Source organism: Diabrotica undecimpunctata, chromosome 7 (assembly GCF_040954645.1).
Source record: "Diabrotica undecimpunctata isolate CICGRU chromosome 7, icDiaUnde3, whole genome shotgun sequence".
Classification (NCBI taxonomy): domain Eukaryota; kingdom Metazoa; phylum Arthropoda; class Insecta; order Coleoptera; family Chrysomelidae; genus Diabrotica; species Diabrotica undecimpunctata.
This window is the reverse complement of record NC_092809.1, coordinates 82,213-109,470: the sequence shown is the minus strand read 5'-3', so window position 1 is coordinate 109,470 and position 27,258 is coordinate 82,213. Positions and strand designations below refer to the sequence as shown.

Sequence of the window (27,258 nt, the reverse complement as noted above, 5' to 3'; positions counted from 1 at the left end):
ATCCACAAAAACTACTTCCACCCGTGGAGAAACCACTATTAGACAAGTGTCAAACACGAGACTATAGATTATTTGTAAATATACTTTATTATTAAAGAATTACTAAGAGTACTTTGCACCATACACAAAAAAGGAGATATCTTTGAATGCACTAACCACAGAAGAATTACGCTTCTAAATGCAGCGTATAAAATATTTTTCACAGTACTACGTCACCGTTTGGCACCATATGCAGAACGAATACTAGGAAAATACCAGGCTTGTTTTAGAGGTGGTAAATCGGCTTGGTTTTTGACTTAAAAATAAGCAAAGCGTTTGGTATCTGCATGAACTATTACTAATCGTTACCCTTTCGGCACTGGTTTTCGTAATCCATTGTTACTGTGATAGGTCCAAGCTTGTTGATTATTGTGGGAAGAATGAATGTATGTTTCATCCATATAGATAATAGGTCGACCCTCCTCACGGTAATGTTTAATATATCTCAAGAAAATTGTTGTTAGCTCTCGAATTGTATGTCGCTCCATAAGTAACTTTTAGACGCAAACTCTCTACCACCGTCAAACCGCAAATCTTCTTTAAATTGTAGATGTAAGCGTTTGAGCGTGGGTGCTTTTTTTTTTCCTGTAAATATCAATTGTGAATTTGTCTTAGAAATATTCTCACATTAACATCATCTAACTTGAATTTTTTCGAAGTTTTTTTTTGCCTGTGGTTCAAGACCTATTTAGCCAGACAATTGGTTGAATACGTAAAAACAATGAACTCCTACACTTCCTTTAAATTCACGACAATTTCCTAACCGTTCGTTCATTCACTCAATTTCCTAATCTTCCCATTTTAAAACACTATTGGGTGACTATACAAAAAATATTGAACAGGAACAAACGCTTCACGCCAAGATGCGACATACCGACTTTTTTTACACAAACAATACAGGCAACGGTTAAATATAAATGACATAAAGGAAAGACAATGGGAAATACAACTAACGTCCTACCATTTCGGATTCACACAAAACTGAAAAAGGCAGTTTAGATTTTCCGTTTGGTACGTTTGACAAATTCCCATAAAATCGATCTAATAGTTAGATTTCGACTACCTAAATAGAGAATAGAAGCAACGTTCTGCGGTAGTATGATTTTTTGTTATGATATGGCTTGAAATAAAAATTTTATGGCTTCTTAATTATACCGACTTTGAAACATCCAGTGGTTAAGGTCGTCATAACTGCCATTACATTCACATACAGGTATGGAAATAATTTTTCGGAACATACGAATATCAATACAATAAGTAGATTTCTTGATTTGCAATTAACCAGTGTACATTTCAAGATAACGTCGCGATGTGCCGTGTCTAATTCAATTGTTCGACTGGATATGCTGTACCCACTGAGTTCTCTGATTTGTAATTAACCAGTGTAAATTAAAATATTATAACGTCGCGATGTTTTAAAATTAATTCATTTGTTCCATTGTAATCCTTATTACAAGTCGATTATAGTCGAACAAATAAATTCATTTTAAAACATCCCGACTTGATATTTGAAATTTACACTGGTTAATTGCAAATCAGAGAACTCAGTGGGTACAGCATATCCAGTCGAAAAATTGAATTAGACACGGCACATCGCGACGTTATCTTGAAATTTACACTGGTTAATTGCAAATCAAGAAATCTACTTATTGTATTGATATTCGTATGTTCCGAAAAATTATTTCCATACCTGTATATCAGTTTCGGAAAGTTTTATTTTATATAGGTGGACGTTTACTGTAGCATGTCCAAAAAGGCATCTACAAAGGTACATAGTATAAATTTTCCGAGAGATGGGGTTTCTGTCACCTGGGGGAGTAGATGGAAGAGTTGGATATATACTGCAGTATGTATTTTTGCTACTGTTAGTAAAGGATTGCCATTCAATTTCCCAATTAAGTCTAACATGTTTCTTCCTAGCTGAAACTAAATCCCATTTGGGCAACTCGTTGTATTCTATACAACGTTAATATAAATTAAATATCGTTTAAAATATAAAATGTGCTATTAATTATCCAATCCAACGCAACGCCTTGAAAATGGCTACCAATTCAGATGTGAATATTGAGCAATCTGATTTTAATTTGTACTGAAAATAATCTTAAATATTGTCTGTAAATTTCACAGCCAACCCCAGCAGGCGATTTTGAGCCATAGGTATAAATTTTACAAAAATGTAATGACGGTATTAGATTTTTGTTTTGATACAGGGCAGCGACAGCCGCTTATACGTAATTCGACCTCTTTAGGTCTCCTCAGAGCGGTCGAAATACGTATAAGCGGCTGTCGCTGCCCTGTATCAAAACAAAAATCTAATACCATCATTATGTTTTATTACTTTACTCCGTTTGGAGTACCAGAAACTGAATTCACTACGAATTTTGACCATGATGAACGGCATGTGGAATGCAATTTTAGATTCCCTTGCCGAGTAACTTATCAAGCTGTTTGCTTCGCAAGTTTTAGGAAGCACAGTGGTAAAAATTTGAATTCGGTTTCGCTAGGTAGAAATCGTTTGATTTCTCTTTTTGTTTACAAGAATGGTTACAGTCTTCGAGCTTGTTCTGTACTACTAAATCTTCGTGAAAAATTGAAATAGATGAAGGAATTACTACAGCAGGTTTATATTCATATGGTACTTATATCATAATTGGAGTCAAAGAATGGAATCCCTTCTCTATTTAATGAAAATTGTGATAAATTCGAAAAAGCAACAGCTAGAGTTTTTATTTGCCCACCATTTGTTTGTTAAATTTTCAACAGAGAGACAAGATATTTTTTGTAATAAGCTGTTTGGATTATTAAACTGGCATTTAAGAATAAATTTTTCTGCCAAAAATAGACGTCTTAAAGGTGGCTCGTTACATTCTGCCAAAAGGGCTGGTGTGGTAGTAGATTTGAGAGGTCCTAGGACTAACTTTAAAGCTTTAGATTGTATTCGATCCAATTTAATCAAACGAGATTTTGTCGCTGATCCATAGAAAAATTGATCTGGTATATGCTCTGTAAAATAATAAGTTTATTTTCGGGTCTGCTCCCCAATCGTATCGATTAACGGCCTTAAGGACACTAATGCTTTTTCGAAGTTGTTTTGTCTCAAATGACGAAACTTCCCCCTTTTCAATATTTTTTCTTTCCTTCACAATGTTGTTTACCGTACCCAGATTAATACCAACTGCTTGTGCAACTCGTTTGTGTACTTGTGACAAAGGAACTAATGGCTCACTACGCTCCGTTTCTAATTTCATAAAATTTAGTACATCATTTACTATGTCTCGACTTTGTGCGCTTAGAATTTTATGTTTTAATAGCGATTTGAAATCCATATTCAAAAATGATTCCACCGACTGTACCAACTGTAAAAACAATTACATTTGCTCCTCGACGTTTGCCCGTCTCAAAAGTCCGAATAGCTATCATGATTGCTGACCTCCGCCGCGGAGATGGCACTTGAAGAAGAAGTTTGCCCAACGACTGATCGCTCTGGGTTTACTGAGCATCAGCACCATCATCATCATTTTGGCTTTACAACCCTGTGTGGGTCCTAGCCTCCCCAAGAATTTTTTTTCAGTCGTCCCTATCCATCGCCTTTCTCCGCCAAGCACTTATTTCCATATTTCTCATATCTTGGAATCTTGTTCTGGGCCTTTCTCTTCTTCTTTGACCAATAGGTCTATCAAGGAGCGTTTTTCTAGCTGGGTCGGTTTGCTCCATCCGCATTGCAGGGCCTACCCACCTCAGACGTCCTATCTTATTGTGTTTTATGATATCTGGTTCCTGGAAGTTGTATCGTCTTCTCCAGACACCATTCGCCTTAGTATTTTTCTTTAGAAACATCTTAACATGTTTTCATTGCTTTTTGTTAAAGTCTAGGTTTCCGAACCATATATTAGGACTGGGCGTATTATTTTGTAGCGATTTGAAATCCATATTCAAAAATGATTCCACCGACTGTACCAACTGTAAAAACAATTACATTTGCTCCTCGACGTTTGCCCGTCTCAAAAGTCCGAATAGCTATCATGATTGCTGACCTCCGCCGCGGAGATGGCACTTGAAGAAGAAGTTTGCCCAACGACTGATCGCTCTGGGTTTACTGAGCATCAGCACCATCATCATCATTTTGGCTTTACAACCCTGTGTGGGTCCTAGCCTCCCCAAGAATTTTTTTTCAGTCGTCCCTATCCATCGCCTTTCTCCGCCAAGCACTTATTTCCATATTTCTCATATCTTGGAATCTTGTTCTGGGCCTTTCTCTTCTTCTTTGACCAATAGGTCTATCAAGGAGCGTTTTTCTAGCTGGGTCGGTTTGCTCCATCCGCATTGCAGGGCCTACCCACCTCAGACGTCCTATCTTATTGTGTTTTATGATATCTGGTTCCTGGAAGTTGTATCGTCTTCTCCAGACACCATTCGCCTTAGTATTTTTCTTTAGAAACATCTTAACATGTTTTCATTGCTTTTTGTTAAAGTCTAGGTTTCCGAACCATATATTAGGACTGGGCGTATTATTTTGTAGAGTTTTACTTTTGTATTTCTTGATATAACTGTAGATTTAAAAAGGAGATTAAGTCCAAAATAGCATGTATTAGCCGTGCAAATTCTGCGATTTATCTCTGCGGTAGTGCCATTTTCAGTATTGACGAGTGTTCCCAGGTATACAAATTCGTTAACTGCTTCGATGGCGTCGTTTTCTATAACAAGTGACCATCAGCACCATTACGCATCCAAATCTCAAATACAAAGTGAATCCGGTGGTGCTGTAGTTTTTAGGTATTAAGACTCAATTCTGATCAAGTGTAGGTCTTTAAAATAAAACAAATCAATAGTCTTATCATTATATATATTAATCTCTCCTTATTATGTTTTCAAAATACACTTAACAAATTAATTAAAAAATATCTAAACTTATGATACAATAAATCTGGAACACACTTACGTATCACCCAGCTAATACTTTAAGGTTAATAAAAACCAATATAAAAATGTATCTACAGTTTTGAACCATGCATTGCTAATGTCGGAAATAAAACGTGAAATAATTAAAATTTAACCTTAGCATGCATGCAATTTTTTCAGATATAGAGTTTGAGAACGGTCTAATTTTTATTAAAACGTATCAGTATCTCCATTGTCATTCTATCACATATATATGTAAATAGAACCGGCAATAATGTAAAATTATTTCTGCACGTGATGATACTCATTTCTTGGGTCTCGGCTATGATCAGTTCACGCTTGAACTGTTTGGCCTATTTTTATAGTTTGTGTACTTTTGATGATAGAGAAAACGGAGGTAAGTTCGCTATTTCTAGTGGTATAAAATTGTTTTGTATGGTTTGGCAATAGTAATTTTAGGTATCTAGCATTTTAACTAACGCCAGCTTTTTTAAGATGGAGGATAATATTGAATGGGGTTGGAAAGAACGTACAAAAGAAAATTAGGCAGTAGGATTTTTGACAATTTTAATGAAGAATCAGACGTTAATCAGACGTTGCACGATGTATTGAAAAATGGATTCTCGCTAAGAAAGGCCGCAAAAAAACACAGATTAGCCGTCAATTGAGATTGATAATCTAACATTTTGGAGTCTGTTTATAATAAACAAATTGCTCTTTCGTTTGATCTTGGTTTCGTTTGGTATTTACGCAGGAGGGTCGCTTTCATTGTGGAAGTCCAAATTTGGTCATCGCGACTTCGATGTTGGCAGCTGTAAGAGAGCAATTTAGAGTCTGGGTGATTAATGTTGGTTTTCGTAAAGTTTTGAAAAACCGGCAAATTTTTCCCTTAATTCCATGTGTGTGGTGAGAAGATTATTTAAGCTTAAAATGCAGTGTGACAATCTTTGTAATGTGAGTTAAACACCGTTTGTTGTAAGCTGTATCCTGTGTCAAGGGATTTTATAACAGCGTCTGAGGCCGACATGGTTTTAAGTGGAAAATAAGCAGCCGACATAGAGTTTGAAGGATGGCATATTGTGATAATCTGAAGTCCAGTTTTAGTATTTGATTTGATTTCTCCCAGGATTAGTAGGCGTTCGCAAACGTTTCAATTTTTTGCATACCCCATCTCCAAGCCCAGTAATTGTTCAGTCCCCCCTTTTAGCCTATAAGCAAAATAATATTGTTACAGCCTACTGGAGACTAGCTTAAAGATAAAAAAACTCCAGAAAGTCGACCAGATAAAAGAAACCTAATATTAACACAGATGAAGAAAAGTTAACCACAGAAACAAGATGAATTAGGGTGGAACATAATAATACCAAAAATGGATACTTCTCTGTTACCTCTCTAAAATATATATTTGGATGGCCATCGAAACGAGATGGCGCAATAAGAAAAAGAATTCAAACAAATGCACATTCTAGAATATCTATAAATAATATCATTAAAATTTCCAATTCTTTCAAAGAAATTAGGTTTTTTCTATTTTATGTAAAACAATAAAAATACAGATATGTTGTTGTGTAAATAAGCCTTCAATTATGTTCCATCAAGACAGCGCACTCGAGCACAATTCGTAAAATTACTCCAATAGGGATGTTCACTAATTTTTAAATATTGTTAAATTAAAATAGGTTATAACATATATATAAAAACATAGCAAACATAAAATTGTTTAAAAATATATATTTCTTAAGATAAATCAATTCTTAATTTCAATTCTGATGGAGGCTAGAAAAACGGCTCCTAGCAGTGAGGCTACGGTGTGTGACGTCAGCGTGAATCACACCTATCATCACCGAAAGGCACAATTTGAGTTTGTGGGGAGAACGACTCCGTCTCCGAAACCAGGTCGAATATCTCGGCGTACTGTTCATGCAGACATTACGCTGGAGAGACGATACTGACAGAACCTGTAATAAGGTTAGGAGCCGACTCGGACTTCTCAACGCTCTTTGTGGCAAATTCGGCCGCACACACCCACGTACACTTATCCATACATACAAAACATTTATCAGACCGGTCATCGAGTACAGATCTTGCATTTGTGCTGTGATGCCCAAACATCTCAGCAATAGACTACTCACACTGGAAAGGAGAATCTTACGCCAACTAAACAGAAAACGATGCGACTATCCTTCCGCACTCATTCATCGCCTGTCGAATATCCAGCCCATCAATGAGAGGCTTTCCTCTCTGAGCAGGGGTTATACAATTCGCACCATCCGGGGCCAAAACCTCAGAGCCCAAAGCATCCTCAAAACTACCTGCTCATCCCTCGGCAATGTATTCAGAAGAAAACCTAAACCCAAACTCCCATTCCTACCCGCTATTCTGCTGGAACTCGCCAGCAACGAGCTCCCTGATGAATACATTGACATACAGGAGGCAACTTCCCTCTTTTACCGTCGCTTATTATAATACTAAATGTTCACTTCGAACTGACACCGACGGGGGGGATCGGTTTTCTGTGGTTTTCCGATCCCATTGCACAACGATACCCCGTCGATTTTTTGAGGTACCAGTCCACAGCTGCCCTCACGCGTCGCGACTCATACAATAATTTAATAAATTTTGTAAATTAATAAACATAAAAAATTTTCATATACTTACTAATTTTGTTTTAGACCAAAAATTCTGAAAGGAACCGTTTACTTGTATCCCTTTCGCCCCCGATTGTCCAGGACTAGTGAGAGCAGCAACAACCACCAACAAACACTACGCAGCACACCAGTGGACACATACCAAAATCCAGTGCCATACACCCAATACCAAGGAAAACACGTCCTGAAGAGGCAAAAGCCTAAAACGGGACAGCGAAGCCATCCAATACAAGAAAAACACCCAAAAACACACACGACTTGTTTTGTATACGTATTTACGAAGTGTAACCAGTTCTTTAAGTATTTAATCACTGATAATGAAGCCAAATAAGTGGTGTTTTGTTCCTGGGTGTCTAAATACATCTAAAAACAATTCTGAGAAGATTTTTATTAAAGTTCCAAACAATTTAACACCATATTTACTTAAAATGGTCAAACTACAGGTTTTCATATTTGCATTTATTTTTCTTCTAACTTGCATAATAACTGCCTTTTCTAGTTTTTCCCTCTCTTTATAGCAAACACCACTTATTTGGCTTCATTATCACTGTATAAATACTTAAAGAACTGGTTACACTTCGTAAATACGTATACACAAGTTGTCGATACGACTGCTGACGCCACACACCGTAGCCTCGCTGCGAGGAGCCGTTTTTCTAGCCTCCATCAAAATTAAAATTAAGAATTGATTTTTATCTTAAAAAATATATATTTTTAAACAATTTCATATTTGATATATTTTTATATATTTTATAATCTATTGAATTTAACTATATTTAAAAATTAGTGAACATCCCTATTGTAATACAAACTGATTGACAAGTCATACCATATTTAGCTTCGTGTGACTATTTCGTGTTTAGAAAAATAAAAAAAAACAACGAGACGCTCGTTTTTCTCAGTTGACTCAATAGGAATTTGGCACTTTACATGTACAGACCCGTTTTAACAAAATTTAGAACCTTTTTGGATTTACAAAATTAAGTACAGTAAAACCTCGATATAACGGACATCTATTTAACGGACTTCGGATATAACGGACAAAAAATCCGGTCAAATGTAGAACAAAAAATAAAAACGTACTGTTGATATTATACATGTTTAATCCGTCCCATACCACTGTCATACAAAAAATTTCGATAAAATTTAGCATAAATGACACATTTCTAGAAATTGATTTTTCAAAGAATTTGTACCTTTAGTGAGAAAATTTCAAGAGAAGAAATTGGGAATACCGCCAGCAGAGGTGAAATGTTTATTGCTTGTAGACAACGATTCTGCTCACCCATCTGAAAATATTCTACGTTCAGAAGATGGCAACTTTAGCTGTATGTTTTTGCCAAAAAATACATCACTTATTCAACCCATGCATCGCAAGTTTTTAGACGAAGTAATGGTTGTATTGCACGATGGAGATAATGCAGAATATCCATGAGGACAGCGTAGCTTGCAAAACTTAAGGTCTTACAATTTAAAATCAACAATTTTTAAGTTTTCTGTAGAATGGTGAAAGAGCAAACATTAAAAAATGGTTGGAAGAATTTGTTTGATGACCAAGATGCATAGATTTAGAAGGGTTGGAAGTTACTGATTTCTGTGGGACAATACATAATAATGCAGGAGAACATGTAGCTGAGGAAGATGTTTTACAATGGCTAGAAGTAGATCCAAAGAAGGTGACCCTGGATATAACATCATGACTGAAAGTGAAATAGCAGATGAAGTTATGAACCTAAAAAATGAGGATGGAAGTGAAGTTAGCGAAGAAGATGACAAAACAACACTGCCAAAAATAAAATTATCAGAGGTAAGATCGCATTTAGAGAGTTGATCATAAAATAATTGCAAACGAAACTTGATTCCTTTTTCAAAACATGATTACCGACAGCAAGCGTGTCGATATCAACAGCAACGCCACTTCACGACGAATACCCGAAGACAATTATATAGAATTTTGTTTGTATTTTGTATTTTTTATATATATCTGAATACAGTGTACATTTATATACATATATATATATATATATATATATATATATATATATATATATATATATATATATATATATATATATATATATATATATATATATATATATATATTTATTTATTTTTATAAATATTATAACATATTTTTATATAACGGACTTTCGACTTTAACGGACACTCTGTTCGCCCAAGTAGTCCGTTATATCGAGGTTTTACTGTATATATTTGTGAAATAAGATAATTTTCTGTCGAATTTAACCTTAAAATATTTAACTAACACGAGAGATATAAGCACTTTTGAAGATCATTTTGAACCTGATTGATACATATTCCAGTCTGTTAAGCTAAATTCCAGAGAAAATCAATAGTTTTTATCAGATTTTTCTTTCATTCATAATTACTTTCAAAACACATATCTGACGATTCAAGCCCTAACTGTTACACTTTCGCGATCAAAAGAATGGCACTCTTCGAGTGACAATAATCGTTGGATCTAAATTCACTACTTTACATTTAGAACTAACTTAGACTACGGTTCGACGAGCAGTCTATTATCTCCGTTAGACATCTACCGAACTCTTCTATGATTAGACGTTTCGTTATTTCTTCGTCTTGAATGGTTTCGTCTGCGTTGTCGGAAATTGTTAGTAGACACTGACATGTAGCTTCTATGACGTCGTCCGTTATAAAATTTATAGTTTGCTTTCTGTAAAAATATACAAAATTAAATCGGTGACATCAAGAAGAATACAAGTGCAAAATCATAAATTTTCATCAAATAGAATAAAACTTTATACAGTGAGACAACTGAGCCATCGCTTTATTTGGGAATATTTCGGCACAGTCACTGTCAGAAACATGCACCATAAGAATACCTACCACTCCTTATTAACAGCTGGAATAAACTTACTATTACAGATTTCTTAAATTTAAAAAAGTATGTAAAATAACCATGAATAGTGGAAGTGTATATTGATCAATTTTGATTAAAAGCTTTTCATTTATAAATACTAATCTATAAAAGACTACAAAATTTAAAAAATAAATATTTAAATCATTGATGCAATTTTATTTTGTTGATGAACTGCATGTAAAATTGTTTTGACTTTTAAATCACAATTAGAATTCTTCTTCTTCTTGTACTGCCTCTCCGTTTCGGATGTCCTCGGAAATCCTACGTCCTCGTTTCATATCTCATGATATGAAACACAAGAGGCCTAAACAATAAATAGCGGAATAAATAAAGGAACCAAAGAAATCGAAGACAAACAAAATAAAAAGTAGTGAGAGAAAACAAAACCTCAAAGAGTAGAGAGAGAAAAATAAATAAACTCACATAGACATCCTACCAAAAAAATAATAGTAAGGCCCAACCACTTGAGCACCAAGACTCCGAACTGGACGTATTCCGGAGGGAGACTTGGGGCCCAAGCAAGCAATTTTAGATCGGCGGACAAGTCACTAGAGGATAACAGGAACAAAGCGCATCACGCTGACCTGAATTTGAATCGGTTAGGGAACCATGTTGGATTTCTATAACCCAGGACTCCCACATGAAGAACATTTGGCTGATAGTTGTGCCCTTATCGCGCATCAGAGTGCTATAGGGGGGAAGAGATGGTCTGGAGCATTTAAGCGCGGTGGAGTGACTCCCGTTTTCAACTCGAGTTAATACACCTCGCTCCAATGAATTGTTACACCCGAACGTAATTATTTGGGATGAACATGTCTCACAGACTGGGTTTAATTAAATTGCTTGCTGTCACTCGACACTGAGGAGTAGGCAGATTGAGACCTCAGTGCCGTTGACGGTTCTTGTATTTCTACAGAATAATGGCTCCAAAATGGGTGCCGAAACGTCGAGTTTCAAATTCTCAACGCAGTTCTTTCCGAGAACTTAGTAATTTTCGGATAAATTTCAGCAGTCAGGTAAACGGTCGACTAATTTTTTTAAATATAAATTTTAACTTCTTTTTGAGAATGGCGTCTTTCCAACAGAACGGACTAAGTCTCGAAAAGAATCTATACTCTGGAAAAAAACTATCATAAGCAAACTACCCATAATTATAGTTTATTCGTCTTCCGGGTTTGGACCGTGTCATTTGTGAGTGACCCAAAAGTGGGTTCATCTCGACGTTTCGCTACAATTGTATGTAGCTTCTTCAGGAGAACAAAAAAGAAAAAGGAAACAAAAGACAGGAAGATGGGTAGTTAGCAACGGTAACTCAGTTACTCAACGCAACCAGAGGCGAATACTAACTACCAAGATGGGCCTTTGGTCACAGTAACTCAACTACTTAACGCAGCCAGAGGTGAAAACCAAATGCCAGGACAGGGATTCACGTCCAACAGCTCAGAACACTAACGCGTCGAGAGGCGGGGAGTGAATCCGACTATTACTCCGCTACCGCTCTATTTATAGTCGCGGTGACCTGTCGTGTCGGGACGTATCGGCACACTCCGTGGCGCGAACGTCAAGAAGCGCGCGCTGGCCAATCATGTGGCTGCATCGTGGTAGCGGGACCGGACGGCGGCTCTAGACTGAGATTCCAGATGGGAGACATGAACCCACTTTTGGGTCACTCACAAATGACACGGTCCAAACCCGGAAGACGAATAAACTATAATTCTGACTCTGGCCGTGGAAGCCTACGATTTCATCAAACTACCCATATTTTGAAATTGTAAAGGTTTTGCAATGCGAGTAATAACCTTGATTAAAAACATAATCCTTTTTTTAACTAGCCAGCCACTAATTTTTAAGATCGGGAATATTATATTTGTGGACAGACACTACGATTTTCTGGTAATCTTCTGGGAGATATATTCCGTTGTTTCTTCTAAGACGTTTTTCAGTATTATGCTGTTCTGATTCTGGCCTTGGCTATCATCAGAAAACTAATGTAATATTTTACTAATGCGTTCAAAATAAATAGAAATGCAATTATATAAAATTTCACATAAGACAGATAATCGAAAAAATGGTTAATAAAATAGCCACTTAATACAAAATATCGAAAATCGAGTAATTCGTAGCATTGCTTACCTTGAACTGGAACTTCGCCGTTGTCGGAACAGTCCTAGGTTTTTGCCGTTTACATCGAGGGGGGCAGGACAAGCGGGCGTGTTGGTAGCTTTTTCGCTTAAATGCCTTACACTCTTCTTATCTATAGCTTCTTCTATATTCCGACAGCCAAAACACTTGCAATTATTGGAACATGCGATCTTGGCCTGTGAAAGTAAATACAAAAGTCACGATAGGAGTAATCCCAATTATTTGCTTCCTAGAGTAAAAAATTTAACTACGGTAAAGTACCACATTTGTAACAAGTGACTCATGTCACTTGTCAAATGCCATTCTTTGAACTAGACCTAAAGCCAGGATCTAAAAAAGGACAACCAAGATCTTTAGCTAATACATATCAACCAAAACTATACAGTGGACCTCGATCTGTGACCAAAGAGCAGGAAATGATTATCCCTTCTGTGTACAGTTATGTGACCTTGGCAGTTCTATGATTTCTCATTTATCAGTGCCATCCTAACAGTCAAATTTTCTGTTTCAGACAGTCAGTTTAAGAAATTTTTTAAATTTTTATATTTTAGATTTAAATTTAGTACTTAATTAACTTTTTATATTTTAATATGGCAAGTTGTAGTACTAAAAGGAAGACTTCGCCTATTAAAGATAAAGTGCGTGTTATAAGAGCATTTGTTTTGCTCTTATATTATATAATTTGGACTTGTTAATTCGACTGTAGGCTTAATCCTAAAAAACAAGGACAAAATTTTAAAAGCCTTTAATGAGGAGGGAGAAAATAGAAATAAGATTCGGAAGTGCATTCGTGGTGATGTAGATTCAGTTCTAATCAAATGGTTCAAGCAGTGTGGCAGTTCTGATATTCCTGTGTACGGGCCACTTTTAAATGAGAAAGCTACAGAGTTCGGAAAACTGTTTGGTGAAGATTTCACATGCTCTAATGGTTGGCTGGATCAGTTTAAAGCCCGGCACTCAATTTCCTTCGCGAAAATTCTTGGAGAGGCAAAATGTGTGGACGTGAAAGTGACAGGTGATTGGTTACAAAACACATGGCCACAATTAAGGCAACTTTACAAGGATGAAGATATCTTCAATGGCGATGAAACTGGTGTCTTTTACAAATTAACGCCAGACAAAACTTTAAATTTCAAAAATCAAAATGTGTACGTGGAAAGCTTTCAAAACAAAGAGTCACGGCTTTTGTTTGTGCAAACATGACAGGTACAGAGAAAAGAAAGCTTTTGGTTATTGGGAAAAGTTTACATCCTACATGTTTTAAAAATATAAAAAAACTGCCTGTAAACTACACAGCCAACAAAAATAACTGGTGGATGATTTCTGCTATTTTTGAAGAAGAATTGAGAAAGTAGGACAAGAAACTCTCTTCAAAAAAAAAAGAATTCTTCTCTTAGTTGACAACTGTGCAGCCAAGCTTAATTTGACCAATATCAACCTGTTGTTCTTACCAGCCAACTGTCTTGCAACCTATGGACCAAGGAGTCATAATAAGTTCAAAGTGCCATTATCGAAAACAGCTTTTGAAAAGAATAATTTTTTGTATTGACAATGGGGTATCCGTGAACATTACCATCCTTGATGCAGTTCAGTTTTTAGACAATGCGAGGCAATTTGTAAGGGCTTTCGTCAAACTAAATTGACTATAGTTTCTCCCAATGTTCAGGATCTTGACGAGGTTAACGAAATGCCTTTGTCAGAGTGGATACAAAAATTTAATGTAAACCAGAGCGAGTTTGAAACTGATCTTGACTCCTACATTTCAGTAGACGATCAGGTAGAAACATTTCAAGTTTTAAGTGATAAAGAAATTGTTTAACAAGTGCAAAATGTGGAAATGGATATATATATATATATATATATATATATATACATATATATATATATATATATACATATATATATATATATATATATATATACATATATATATATATATACATATATATATATATATATATATATATATATATATATATATATATATATATATATATATATATATATATATATAAATACAAACTAATGCATGTTTCTGAGAATTATTGCGGTTTCCTTTGTAACAAAGAATTCCAATAGTGCCGATTTCGCGGTAAAGTGCACACTTCCCAAAATGAACGCTACCTGTAACTCCGCTTGTTTTAAATGTCTCGTTTGTACTTCGACTTTCTGCTCAAATGCAACGGACAAACGTTTATTATTGTCACCATTAGTGTTTATTATTATTATTAGTGCCATTATTAGTGTTTATTTTTTGACAAAAATGCCTTTGACTGTTGTTGAAACGGCACAAATTGTTGCACTTGTGGAAGAGGGTCACACTCAACGACAAGTCGCAAGAACTGTTGGCATAAGCCTTTCTACGGTTCAACGAGTGCTTCAACGCTTTCAGGAGGCAAGTTTGCTAACCAGGCGACCTGGCTCTGGACGAAGAAGAACGACCAAGGCACTAGATGACCGTTTCCTTGTGTTTCAGGCTTTACGAAACCGGACCTCAACTGCGGTTATGCATCAAAATCGTCTAGAGGAAGTACGAGATCGCCATTTTAGTGTTGCAACAGTCAGAAAAAGACTTCGTTCTTCTTGACTATCTTCTCGGGTAATGGCTAGAGGACCGCCACTTCGCCGGGTGCCTCGAGTTGCACGACTAGCTTTTGCTCGACAATACGCGCATTGGGAAATTAACGATTGTAGCAAAGTGTTATTCTCAGATGAATCCCGTTTCTGCCTAACTGGATCCGATGGACGTGTAAGAGTTTGGAGGAGAACCGATGAACGATTTTCACAAGCTTGCATTGCTCCAAGAATGCCATTTGGTGGAGGCTCGGTCATGGCTTGGGGAGGTATATCTTCCGACTTCCACACAGAATTACCCTTCATCGAAAATGGCTCCCTAACTGCACGAAGGTACATTACGGAGATTCCGGAAGAACATGTTATGCCCAAAATGGCAGGGCTTGGAGAAAACGCCGTTTTTATGCAGGACAACGTGCGACCGCACGTTGCCAGTATCAGTATGTAATACTTGGACGAAGTTGGAATTACGAGGGTACCCTGGCCAGCTAGGTCTCCGGACCTGAATCCCATCGAACATCTTTAGGACGATTTGAAAAAACGTATTCAAACTCATACACATCCTCCTAACAACGCACAGGAGCTTAAGGATCTCTTAGCGAGAAAGTGAAATAACATTCCACAACATGTAATCGGGAGAAAAATTGAGAGTATGCCCGTCGTCTGCAAGAGGTTATTAGAGCAAGGGGAGGCAATACACGATATTGGTCATTGAAATTTCACTGATTTTGTACCGCGTTCTGTATTTTCCATTTTTTTTTCGTACAATTGTTTTATCAACAATTTGATTTGTTTTCTGTTTTTTTCAATAAAAGCAATAAAAAACCATTTTTTTTTCTTTCAAAACAAACATTGATGACAAATAAAAAATACATTAGCCAAAAAAAAAGGTTATTACTGCACCAGAGGCAAAAATATTTAAGAAACTTGAAATTTTCAAGATGACCCGGATTTTATGATCGCGAGTGTATATATATATATATATATATATATATATATATATATATATATATATATATATATATATATATATACATATTACTTTAGGATTACGTTAGGATTACGTAAAAGATTATAACGAAACAAAATAGGTAGTACTCACCTCATAACATTCGCAGTAATTCTTAAGACATCCAGATCTCTTACAATTACAGCCCTTCGTATGCTTCCTTATGGCAGTATCTCCTACTACATCCTTCGCTTTGCCAATTTTTGGTCTAAAAGCGTTGGGATTTCGTTCCAAGCATGCTTTGATCGCTCTAAAAATATTCTAATGAACAAGAATCACCTACACCAGAAACATAAAGTACAAAAAGAAAAAATACTCAAGCCAACTTGGGGAATAGATATCAACAATAAAATAAATGAACAATATCTATTCTAAACGGTAATACTACCTTAAATGATAAGAACAAAGTAACGATCGATACTAGGTACAGCTAGTTTTTGAGGTTAAACAGAATAAGTTATCTGACAAATTTTAAGATTTTGCAGTGACGGTGACAGTATGTAAATAATAAGTGTTTATCCTTCAAAATACAGTGCTTAATTTTCTACAAAATACGCTTAGTTTTTTTTAGGAACCAGCTGTTTATTATATATACCTGTCAATAGATTCAGATGCAATTAAAAAAATAACTAGATAGATACGAAGAATCTATAGAATATTACTAATATTAAAATTATTACTCACCTATTCCGATGATCTTCGTTTTCTAAATTATTAAAACAATTCATACAATTGCACATAAAACAGAATTCTCCGTTAGCGAAACAATCACAATACAGTTTCAAACACTGAGACTTGTTACAGTTACACGGCTTCCTAGGTCTCATGCCATTGGCATCCAGCTCCTCTTTAGATTGAGGAGAGGTATTTTCATTTGATCCAGTCGAGGATTTAGTAGATCCTGCTGGTTTCTGTTGAGGAGAAGCCGGAGGAGCTATTGATACTTTGGTAACTTTTGAATGGAACTGAATGGATTGCGTGGTAGGGATCTGCACGGGCATCACCATCAGAGGTGTGCTCGTCAAAGCTTTGCTGTTGGGCGATATGGGAACTTTGTCTTTGGGGTGGATTTTCGGTACTATCCTATTTAGTGTTGAGATTGGCTGAAAATTAAAATTATTGTTAGACAGCTGCATAAACTAATAACCGATTTTTTTTCGATTATGTGCTTTTTGGGGATGAGTCTACATTTCACAAAAATGGAACGTGAATCGGCATAATTTTCATTATTATGCATCAAGCAGTCTCTATTTTGTTAACACTCATAGTCAAACTAGGTGGTCTATAAATGTTTGGCCCACATTTTTTTGACGGTCATGTGAATGTTGAATATATCTGGATTTTCTAAATTATCATTTGCCAATACTACTGCAAAATGTACCGCTTAATATTCGACAATGAATGTAGTTTTTACACGATGTTGCTCCAGTTTACCACACTGCTCCTACTCACAATCACTTAACCCTCCGGAAGTCGCGGCTGATCTGAGAGATACATTGAAAACACACACAACGTCGGCTTTCAGGTAATTTCTAACGATTGAGAAGTGAACGTTTGTCGTAACCGAACAACAGTTGTATCTGACAGATACCGCGACCTCGCAGGTCGAACCTATATTTTTTCGTGTTAATTTCGTTGTGGGATCTACATTATATTCAGAATGTCGAAAAAGGTAGATAAGTTGGATGATCCAAAGGATGTTGAAGAGCTTCAGAGTATGTTTCTCGATTCTGACGATGAAAATGAAAGAAATGAGTCTGAAGACGAAAGTGGCGTGGACGAAATCGATTATATCGAAGAGCGATCAGAAAACTCGCGACAGCGAACAAGACATTTCTAGTGAGGAGAGCGAAGAGAACCTATATGAAAACAGGGAGTATTTTTTCGGAAAAGACAAAGTAACAAAGTGGGAAAAAAAGCCAGTTTACGGAAATAAAATTGAGCGACAAAAACAAAATATTCTGTGTCAATTGCCTCTAGTAAGGAATACTGCAAAAAATGCAAAAACTGAATATGAATGCAGGAGCTGTGTCGTGTCTTTCTGAACTTTTAGATTTAATTTTACGTTATACAAATAAATATATAGACTTTATTTTACGTAGATATTCCAGAGAAAGAGATGGTAAGCAAACCGACAAAATAGAACTAAAATCATTTTTGGGTCTTTTGTATTTAGCTGACTTACACCGCAGTAATCGACTAAATTTTGAAGATTTATGGGCAACAGATGATAGTGGAATTGAATTCATTTAGACTTACGAAGTCATGAGAAGCATCAAAAATATTCACAACTGTATAAGATTCGATGACAAGACGATTCGACCAGATCGACTGATTGAAGATTGATAAGTTGTCAGCTGTTAGAAAAATATTTTCACTATTTGTAGAAAATTGCAAACAAGGATACTCTATGGGGCAAAACGTAACTATAGGCGAGATGTTAACAAACTTTCGAGGCAGATACGGATTTAGGCAATATATCAAAACCTAACAAATATGTGACTAAAATTTTTTCCATGGTTGATTCTAAGCTATTTTACACAGGCAATATGGAAATTTATGCAGGACTGCAGCCTGAAGGTCCATTTCGTGTCAGTAATAAACCAGTAGATGTGGTCAAGAGATTAGCTGAACCTATCTATAAATCAAAGATAGACAAGAAATCTCAAACGAATATACAGATGATACAGGGCCTGATATAATCAGAGAAGAAATAGATTATGCAATCAAACAAGCGAAAAGTGGTAAGGCCCCCGGCCCTGATGAAATTCCCGTAGAACTGCTCAAACTTATGGATGATGAATCTATTAAAATACTCCTAGATCTATTTAACACAATATATAGAACTGGAATAATACCTAGGGAATGGCTTCGTTTGACCTTTATACTACTGCCAAAAAGGCAAATACAAGGGAATGCAGCGAATATCGTACAATAGCTTTGATGAGTCATGCTCTAAAACTGTTCCTGAAAATAATCCATAATAGGATCTATAGGAAATTAGACGTAGACATCAGTAACACTCAGATGGGATTCAGAAAAGGGCTGGGTACAAGGGAGGCTCTGTTTGCAATGAACGTTCGCTCACAGAGATGCTTAGACATGAACCAAGAAATTTACACCTGTTTTATTGATTTCGAAAAGGCCTTTGACAAAGTACAACATGAACCACTAAGACAAATTCTAATAAAGAAAAATATAGACAGCCGAGATATTTGAATTATATGCAACCTATATTGGAATCAAACAGCAAATGTGAAGGTTGAGGGTAGGCTAACAGAAGAAATTCAAATCCGTCAAGGAGTCCGGCAGGGATGCATCTTGTCGCCACTTTTATTTAATCTGTATAGTGAAGCTATTTGTGAACAAGCACTCGAGGAAGAAGATCTTGGTCTGATAATAAATGGTGAGACGATCAACAATATAAGGTATGCTGACGATACGGTTCTCCTAACGGGAACGCTAGTAGAACTACAACATCTCGTTCAAAATCTCAATATATACTGTAACAGTTACGGCTTGAAAATTAATTTGAAAAAAACTAAATTTATGGTAATCACGAAATCAAAGAACATCAGAGCTAATCTTGTAATAGACAATACAACGATTGAGCGTGTGCCCTGTTATAAATATCTAGGTGCTTGGATCACAGACGATACTGATCAAACAAAAGAGATTAGATGTAGAATAGAAATCGCTAGATCAGTCTTTAATAGAACGCGCAAACTCTTTTGCAATCGTGATATCAATATAAAGTTACGAATACGAATGCTGCGGTGTTATGTCTTTTCTACCCTGTTGTATGGAGTAGAGGCTTGGACACTAAAACAGTTGACCACAAAAAACATCGAAGCTTTCGAGATGTGGTGCTATAGGCGCATTCTCAGAATATCATGGATGGACCGCGTCACTAACACGCAAGTACTCCAAACTTTAGACAAAAGATGCGAAATTCTAAATGAGATAAAAACTAGACAGATGGAATACTTGGGGCACATTGTGAGAGGTGAAAAGTACGAACTTTTAAGAAATATCATGCAGGGCAAAATTAAGGGCAAAAGAAGTGTGGGAAGAAGAAAAATATCGTGGCTTCGTAATCTACGTGAATGGTTCGGGTGTAGTTCGATTGAACTATTTAGGCGCGCTGCTAACAAAGTCGCAGTGGCCATGATGATTTCCAATCTCCGCTAGGAGTGGCACGAGAAGAAGAAGATCTATAATTCAGGACGAAATATCACTGCTGATAATTGGTTCACCCATCTAACTCTCGTCAGCGATTTGAAAAAGAACAGACTATCATATGAAGGGACAGTCAGAAGAAATAAACGTCAACTACCACCTGAATTAGTGAGTACAGCAAACAGACCAATACAATCTAACTTACCTATGTGCTTTTAGTGAAGATTGTATAAATAGCGTAGTAAATTCAGATACGCACAAGCCAGAGATAATCAATTATTACAATAAGACGAAATCTGGGGTTAACATTGTAGACTAAATGGTTGGTTCGTATAATGTAGCCAGAAACGGCAGAAGGTGGCCTATGGTGATATTTTACGTCGTCTTAAACGTTGCTGGGATCAACGCACAGTCCATTTACATGCTAAATCAGAATTCAAAAATACGACGTAGACTCTTCATTCGAAACCTTACAAGTCAGTTATTGTCAAAGCAAATAAAACGGCGATCGGCGAAATAGAAAATCGTAAGTCGTTAGTAGACAACTCAGGTTCAGAACGACAATTGACTTCAGGTTCAGAATTGATACACATGCAGATGTGGCTGCAGAGTTTGTTCCGAGATTGTTGAACAAGGAACAAAAACAACAGCGAGTTCAGGCTTGTCTGGAACTTCTTGCAATTCATAATGAAAACTTTTTGAAACATCAACACTGGAGACGAGGCATGGTTTCTGGCCACGACACGTTAACAACGGTGCTCAGTCATCCATAAAGTCATTTTATCCTAGTTTTATTGTTAAAAATTGATAATTATTAGTTTAGTTAATTAGTCACTTGTATGTGGAACTGATGTATTAGAAATTTTAAATTTCCACATACAAGTGCTACATAAAACATATATTATGTACTTACTTTTACTTCTGATAAAACAATATTTGTTGGTGTCACAATGGGCGAAGATTTTACAACATTACCAGCAGTTGTTGTGTTCGCATCGGCCGTGCTGGTAGTTACAAATTTTATGTATTGCATCTAAAACCAAAAAAAAAATCTTTAAATTTGTGAAAATGCTCACAATACATGAGGTAAATATATTACGATTTAAAATTCTCTGACATATCGATATTGCTGCAGATAAATACTGAATACTGTCCTGTGCTTTTTATGATGCAGGACAGCATAGCGACAGAATAAATAATAATCAGATTGCCCACTCTCAGATGCCGCCTTTGAAGTGTGTCAGCACGCGATCGCTATATTTAAGGTCTATTCTCATTAGACGTGCCAGGCCCATGCTCGTCACATGCCATGCTTTTGGAGAATATTCATATATATGCTTTCAGCGGTATTTTTGGTGTCATAATTTTTTTAATGCAAGTTTTAAACAGGAGACAATACAAAAACCTACAGCCGAACTTATAATCGGGTACAGTACCACAATGAACTTAAATTAATACTAAGCCACTATTTCCATTAATAACAAAACGTATGTGTAAAAGTGTTGTTGTTCGCACAAAATATCTAAACAGGTCCTAACAAGAAACATAACATACAATTCAAACAAATTAAACAAGTTTTGATCTAAAGACCAACAAAAACAAAAAAATCTGAGTGCCCGGTTAATTTTGCACCCCAGTGTAGATATGGTTAAAGTACATTTTAATAAAACAGTCCAAAAGTTACTTACCCCTTTACCAGGTATATTAATCTGATGCACCTGTCCAGAATTCATGGCCTGTGCAGTAGAGACCTGCAGAATTTGTCCCTGTGGCAAAATGGTCTGATTACCAGCAGCTGTTTTAAAGATGAGCCTTTGTGTGCCCTTATTTATAGAGTTCGAAACCGCCGGTAATATTTTCGTTGGAGCCTTCACTTGATTTAAAGTAACTGTTTTTGTAGGTATGTTTTGTAGGTCCGCGGTAGTCAATATTTGGGGAGCACTGCTCTGTGGCAACAACTTTATCGATTTCTGTGGATTTTTTGCTAACAAAACTGACTGCTTTCCAGTAGAAAGTCCAGGTTGGGCTATTTTAGTGCTCGTTATCAAGCCCATCTCCTGTGCTTGTTGTAAAGTGATGGTTTTTGTTGGGGTCGGAACACCCAATACGTTTCCTTGAGCCTGTATTAATTTGAGTTGTTGTTGATCAGACTTTTGCACGACCATAAAATGTTGTGTTGGTTTTGGTATACTATTTACAGGTTTTGTAACAGTTTTTGAATTGGCTGGAACGACTTTCTTCATCAGTACAGGCTTTTGTTGTACTAGAGAAATGTTACTACCTTGAGTTGATACTGTTTTGAAAGAAGGTTTTATTGTCAAAGGTCTGGATATGATATTAGCTAAGTTGATTTCCTGGCCCTGTGAAGCTACTAATTTTATTGTTTGGCCTGATCCAGCACCTGAAATTTTCAATGTTATTAATACTGATTATAAAACTATTATACAGGGTAGCCCATCCTATACGCCTCAGTCTGTATGGAAAACTACTTAATTTCCAAAGTTTTTTTCTTCATAGAACTATACAGGGCCATTAACACTACAATTTAAAAATTATGTGAATTATACAGGGTGCTCCAAAAAAAGAGTGGTATATCAAAGATACTTTTTCTTATGAAACACCCTATATTTGATGAAATTTTTTAATTTTATATACAAAATTAGCTACACTTTTATAAGGGTTCCCTCTACCTAAATATAGGGTGTTTCATAAGCAAAAATATACCTCTGATATACCACTCATTTTTGGGGCACCCTGTATAATTCACATTATTTTTGAATTGTAGTATTAATGGCCTGTATAGTTCCGTGAAGAAAAAGCTTTGGAAGTTGTTTTCCGTACAGAGACAGAGGCGTATAGGATGGGCCACCCTGCATATATATACAGGGTGCTCATCAAATAAAACTAAATTTATTTCATGATCCAAATATTTACGTTACTAACAGACTCGCAAGAGGAGTGTTACATTATTTACTTCTGAAGCAGTATGAAATTCGCCGAAGCAGCAAGTTATTAATATTTGTTCTAAAAATTGTCTGTTATTCAATTTGAATTTAAAAATACATTTTAGAGCAGTTAATATTATTTTAGGGTAATTATATATAATATTCCTGCAAACTTTTGATACAACTATACTAAACTGACTAGTTTTAATTAGAAATTATAAATACCTTGTAAAAATAGTAAAGGCTGTCCACTGACCGCCTTGACAGCAAGGGGAACTTTTGTAGGTTTCGGCGCAATAGTTAATGGCCTTAAAGGAGGTACTGCCATGTTAAGTTTACTAATTTTCAAATCCGAAAAATGTTCGTCTACTTTATTGGACTGATCTATGATTACTTCCAAATCTTCGGTTGCTACTTCTTCCGTTTCAATTTCTTCTTCGTGTTCTATTACTTCCTGATTTTCTACAACCAGTTCTAATGAAAGAAAAAATGGCAATTATTTTGAAATTTTCGAAATTTTACACTGGTATATATTTATATGACTCTTTTCTTAAGAATAATTAACTTAAATTTTGAGTTAAAATGTTTTCAAATAATATTTTTTTGTTGTTATGAATTAGAACAATTTTATGTTATATAATAAGGGCGAAAATATATATATATATATATATATATATATATATATATATATATATATATATATATATATATATATATATATATATATATAAAGCAAAAGCGAAAATTACTTATCTTGAAATATATAAGAAAGATTCAAATTATATAAAACTAACAGCAAATATGTTATGTGAAACACCCTGTACATAATCATTTTTACAATACCTTCTGTTTCCATATCATGGTTTAGGATAAGCTCTTGTGAAAATTCATTTAAATGATGCATATCATTACTACTCAAGCTTGACAAACTATTTTCAAGTTGAGCATTTTCAATATTCATTGCTTCCATGCTTTCAGAATCTTCTCCATTCCCTAAAATTTATATTATATAGATATAAGTATTTGAAAAAGTATAAAAAAGATTTTTGTGCAAATGTAACTTCTTAGTCCTTAAATTCGTTTCATAAATTTTTAGATTTAAATGATTCTACTTCATATTCACTATAAAAATATAGGCTAAATGTTGTATCTGGCAAAGAAAACATGAATGAAGACATGTGGAAGCTTAGACTCTGTCAGAGGCAGAAGCTGGAGGCTTTTTGATTGATCGAGTGATGAATTGTGAAGTTCTCCACGAATGGAAAAAGAATGTGAAAAAAAGGGAAATTACAATACTTATTACAAAACATATTAGAAATAATGAGAAATATATTACTTCAGTTGGTTATGGAAGAGAAAATGTGTTTGGTAAGACAGGCTTGCAGATGACTTATTTTATGGCTCCATAACCTAAGAACTTACTGCAGACCTGTTTCGAACAGCTGTAATCAAAGTCTAAACTGCCATGACGAAAGAATACGTTTTTAGCATGGGTAATAGCAGAATAAAGTGGAAAGTAATAATAAATAATATTTATTACATTTTAAAAATTTATTTTACACACCCTAAGAATGAGTTAGAAATTAAACCTTACCTCAAGTGAGTGAAGGAAATTTAGAAAAAACAAGTTTTACTATATTTAATTATTTAGAGCTAAATTTTATTGCAATACAAGTTTTCAAATATTTATAGCAAATGTTTTAATATAAAGATATTTCAACTAAAGTCATGTGCCTGAACTTTTTGGGTCTGAAGACTGAAGTTTTCTTCTCACATTTCTTTTGTTAAGTCTGAAAGTCCAAATAGTCCAAGTATGAAAGCGCAAAAATTATGAGAGGTTCTCTTGATAGGGATCAAATATACATTAAATAAAAATATTTCATTGTTATGGCCAAGATTTAAGATAAGTACTATTACCATCTAGGATGCTAAAAAATGGCACATTTTCAACAATTTTTTTTTGTATCTTATCAATTATATATGGCAATCAAACTTTTTTAATATCATTATACAACTTTTGAATATTACAAAAAAAATAAACATAATAAATAAATAAATATAATAAACATAACATATGAAATTAAAAATATGTGCATTTTTGAAGAATTTGCAGTCTCGTTTATTTAAAATCTACCCATGGCTCTAACATTTTAGATAAAATCATAAAAAATATAGAGTAGCTGCTACTAGGTACAACTTTAACAGTTGTACACTTACCTTTTTTGAACATGTTGAACATAGATGTGATAGGGGTGTTACTTTAAATGAAATTTTAAGTGTTCAAGCCAAACAGAACTCTAATTTCATAAAAGAAAAAGAATTAAAGACAACATAGGGAATCATCGCCAAAGAGGTTTGCATCACAATTACAAAGAAACCCAAAAGAAAAGTTTTCTTTTTGAGGTCATTTATGGGTATTTACTGTTTAATCAAGAGGCATATTTAAAATATTCCTAAAAATTCTCTTTTGATCATACCAAAAAACAAATATATCTCTTTATTTGTCCTAAATAGATCTTAATAACAGCAATCAATGTCATAAAGGTAAACCGTCAGCACAGTATGGCAGCTTCCCTAGAACTTACTGGCACCCTTGAGGTGGCAGTGAGTTTATGTACAGTAAGTCAACTTATGTCCCAAGTACTTGTACAACCTGTATATAACTGGTGGTTTTCAGAGAAAAAACTATTTAGATGGATCAGAAGACAAGAAAGTTGAAATGGGCCAGTCACATAAAGAGATTGTATTAAATACAAGTAATACCAATATAAAAAAAACCACATTACAATGAAGTATTCTTAATTTAAATGGTCAGATGATTAAGTCAGATTACTAATTAGATACACAGATAGGTATTGTAATAAAACATTTATCATTCTTCTTTCTCCTACGAATGTTATCTCGTAACTCTAAATATCAGAAAAAAATATGAGAATACACAATAGCATCTAATATAATGCTTACTTATAACTAACATTAACAGGGAAAATTAGATTTGACTTATTAATTGATTTAAATAAATAAAATACAACAACTTCTCTTCCATACAAAAACACACAGAGAGAGTACACCCATATTTGTTGGTCAAAGTGACATTAAAGGACCCATAATTTCATAATTAAAAATTAGTCAGACTTTGGTGCCTCTTCTAAGTATTTAGAATATTAAATTACTTCTGTGTTTAAAAATTGTCATTTCCCTTGCATTTCTTGCATTTCAGATATTTGTTTGATATATTTTATTGAATAAAGTCAAAATATATTTAGTCTATATCACAGCTATTACAAAAAATTCTAAACAGTATATTCGTGTAGAAAAACACACAAATTTGTTTTATATAAAACAGTTAAATGCTCCAAACGCTAATGGTTTGATATTAGTTTTGATGCTAGAGACAATATTTTTAAGTATTAAGTGTTGTATTTGAAATTAAGGAATATTAAAATAAAATTCAGTATAACCTGTCTTTTTTAAATAGTCAACTTTAGAATGTTAATCTATTAATAATTATAAAATTAAAGTTATAATTCTAGGGTTAAATAAATGTAAACGCATATTCAAAAAAATTCCATTTTATGCACAAAAGCAGACGCCTATTTCAAATTGTTACCTTTTATATTTGAAAATGTGGTTCCTTTAAGCTATTACTAATCGTATAATATTCAACTATTGCATTACATACCTTTTTCTGAAAAAGACATATTTAATACAAAATGTATTAATTTTCTTTAGAAATGAACTATTTCAAAACACCATAGTTAAATTTGACATGTCACGTGACCTTAAAAGCGCTGCAAAGTACCAACAATAATTTAAAATTAAATTTCCCAGTGTGAAAAATACCGCGCAATTTAAAAAAAGCTTTGACGAGTTTAAAAATCACCATTCTTGAAATTAATAAGTGACTTCACAAGAAGAAAA

The 27,258-nt window shown here is 34.8% G+C and overlaps 1 protein-coding gene across 2 annotated transcripts; it reads right to left on the bottom strand.

The window, feature by feature from the left end:
• Window positions 1-4,865: 4,865 nt before the first annotated feature.
• Window positions 4,866-27,140, bottom strand: LOC140444887 (protein lin-54 homolog). 2 transcript variants are annotated; one of them, XM_072536561.1, is made up of 9 exons: window positions 27,020-27,140; window positions 24,181-24,330; window positions 23,563-23,811; window positions 22,081-22,793; window positions 21,306-21,425; window positions 16,898-17,316; window positions 16,307-16,463; window positions 12,622-12,806; window positions 4,866-10,281 (listed from the first exon to the last, which is right to left on the bottom strand). In XM_072536561.1, the coding sequence occupies exons 1-9, from the start codon at window positions 27,036-27,038 to the stop codon at window positions 10,095-10,097; spliced, it is 2,199 nt and encodes a 732-aa protein (XP_072392662.1). In that variant the 5' UTR covers window positions 27,039-27,140; the 3' UTR covers window positions 4,866-10,094. The 2 variants fall into 2 exon arrangements, with proteins under 2 accessions (XP_072392662.1, XP_072392663.1); XM_072536562.1 differs by having other exon boundaries at window positions 23,563-23,799.
• Window positions 27,141-27,258: the final 118 nt, after the last annotated feature.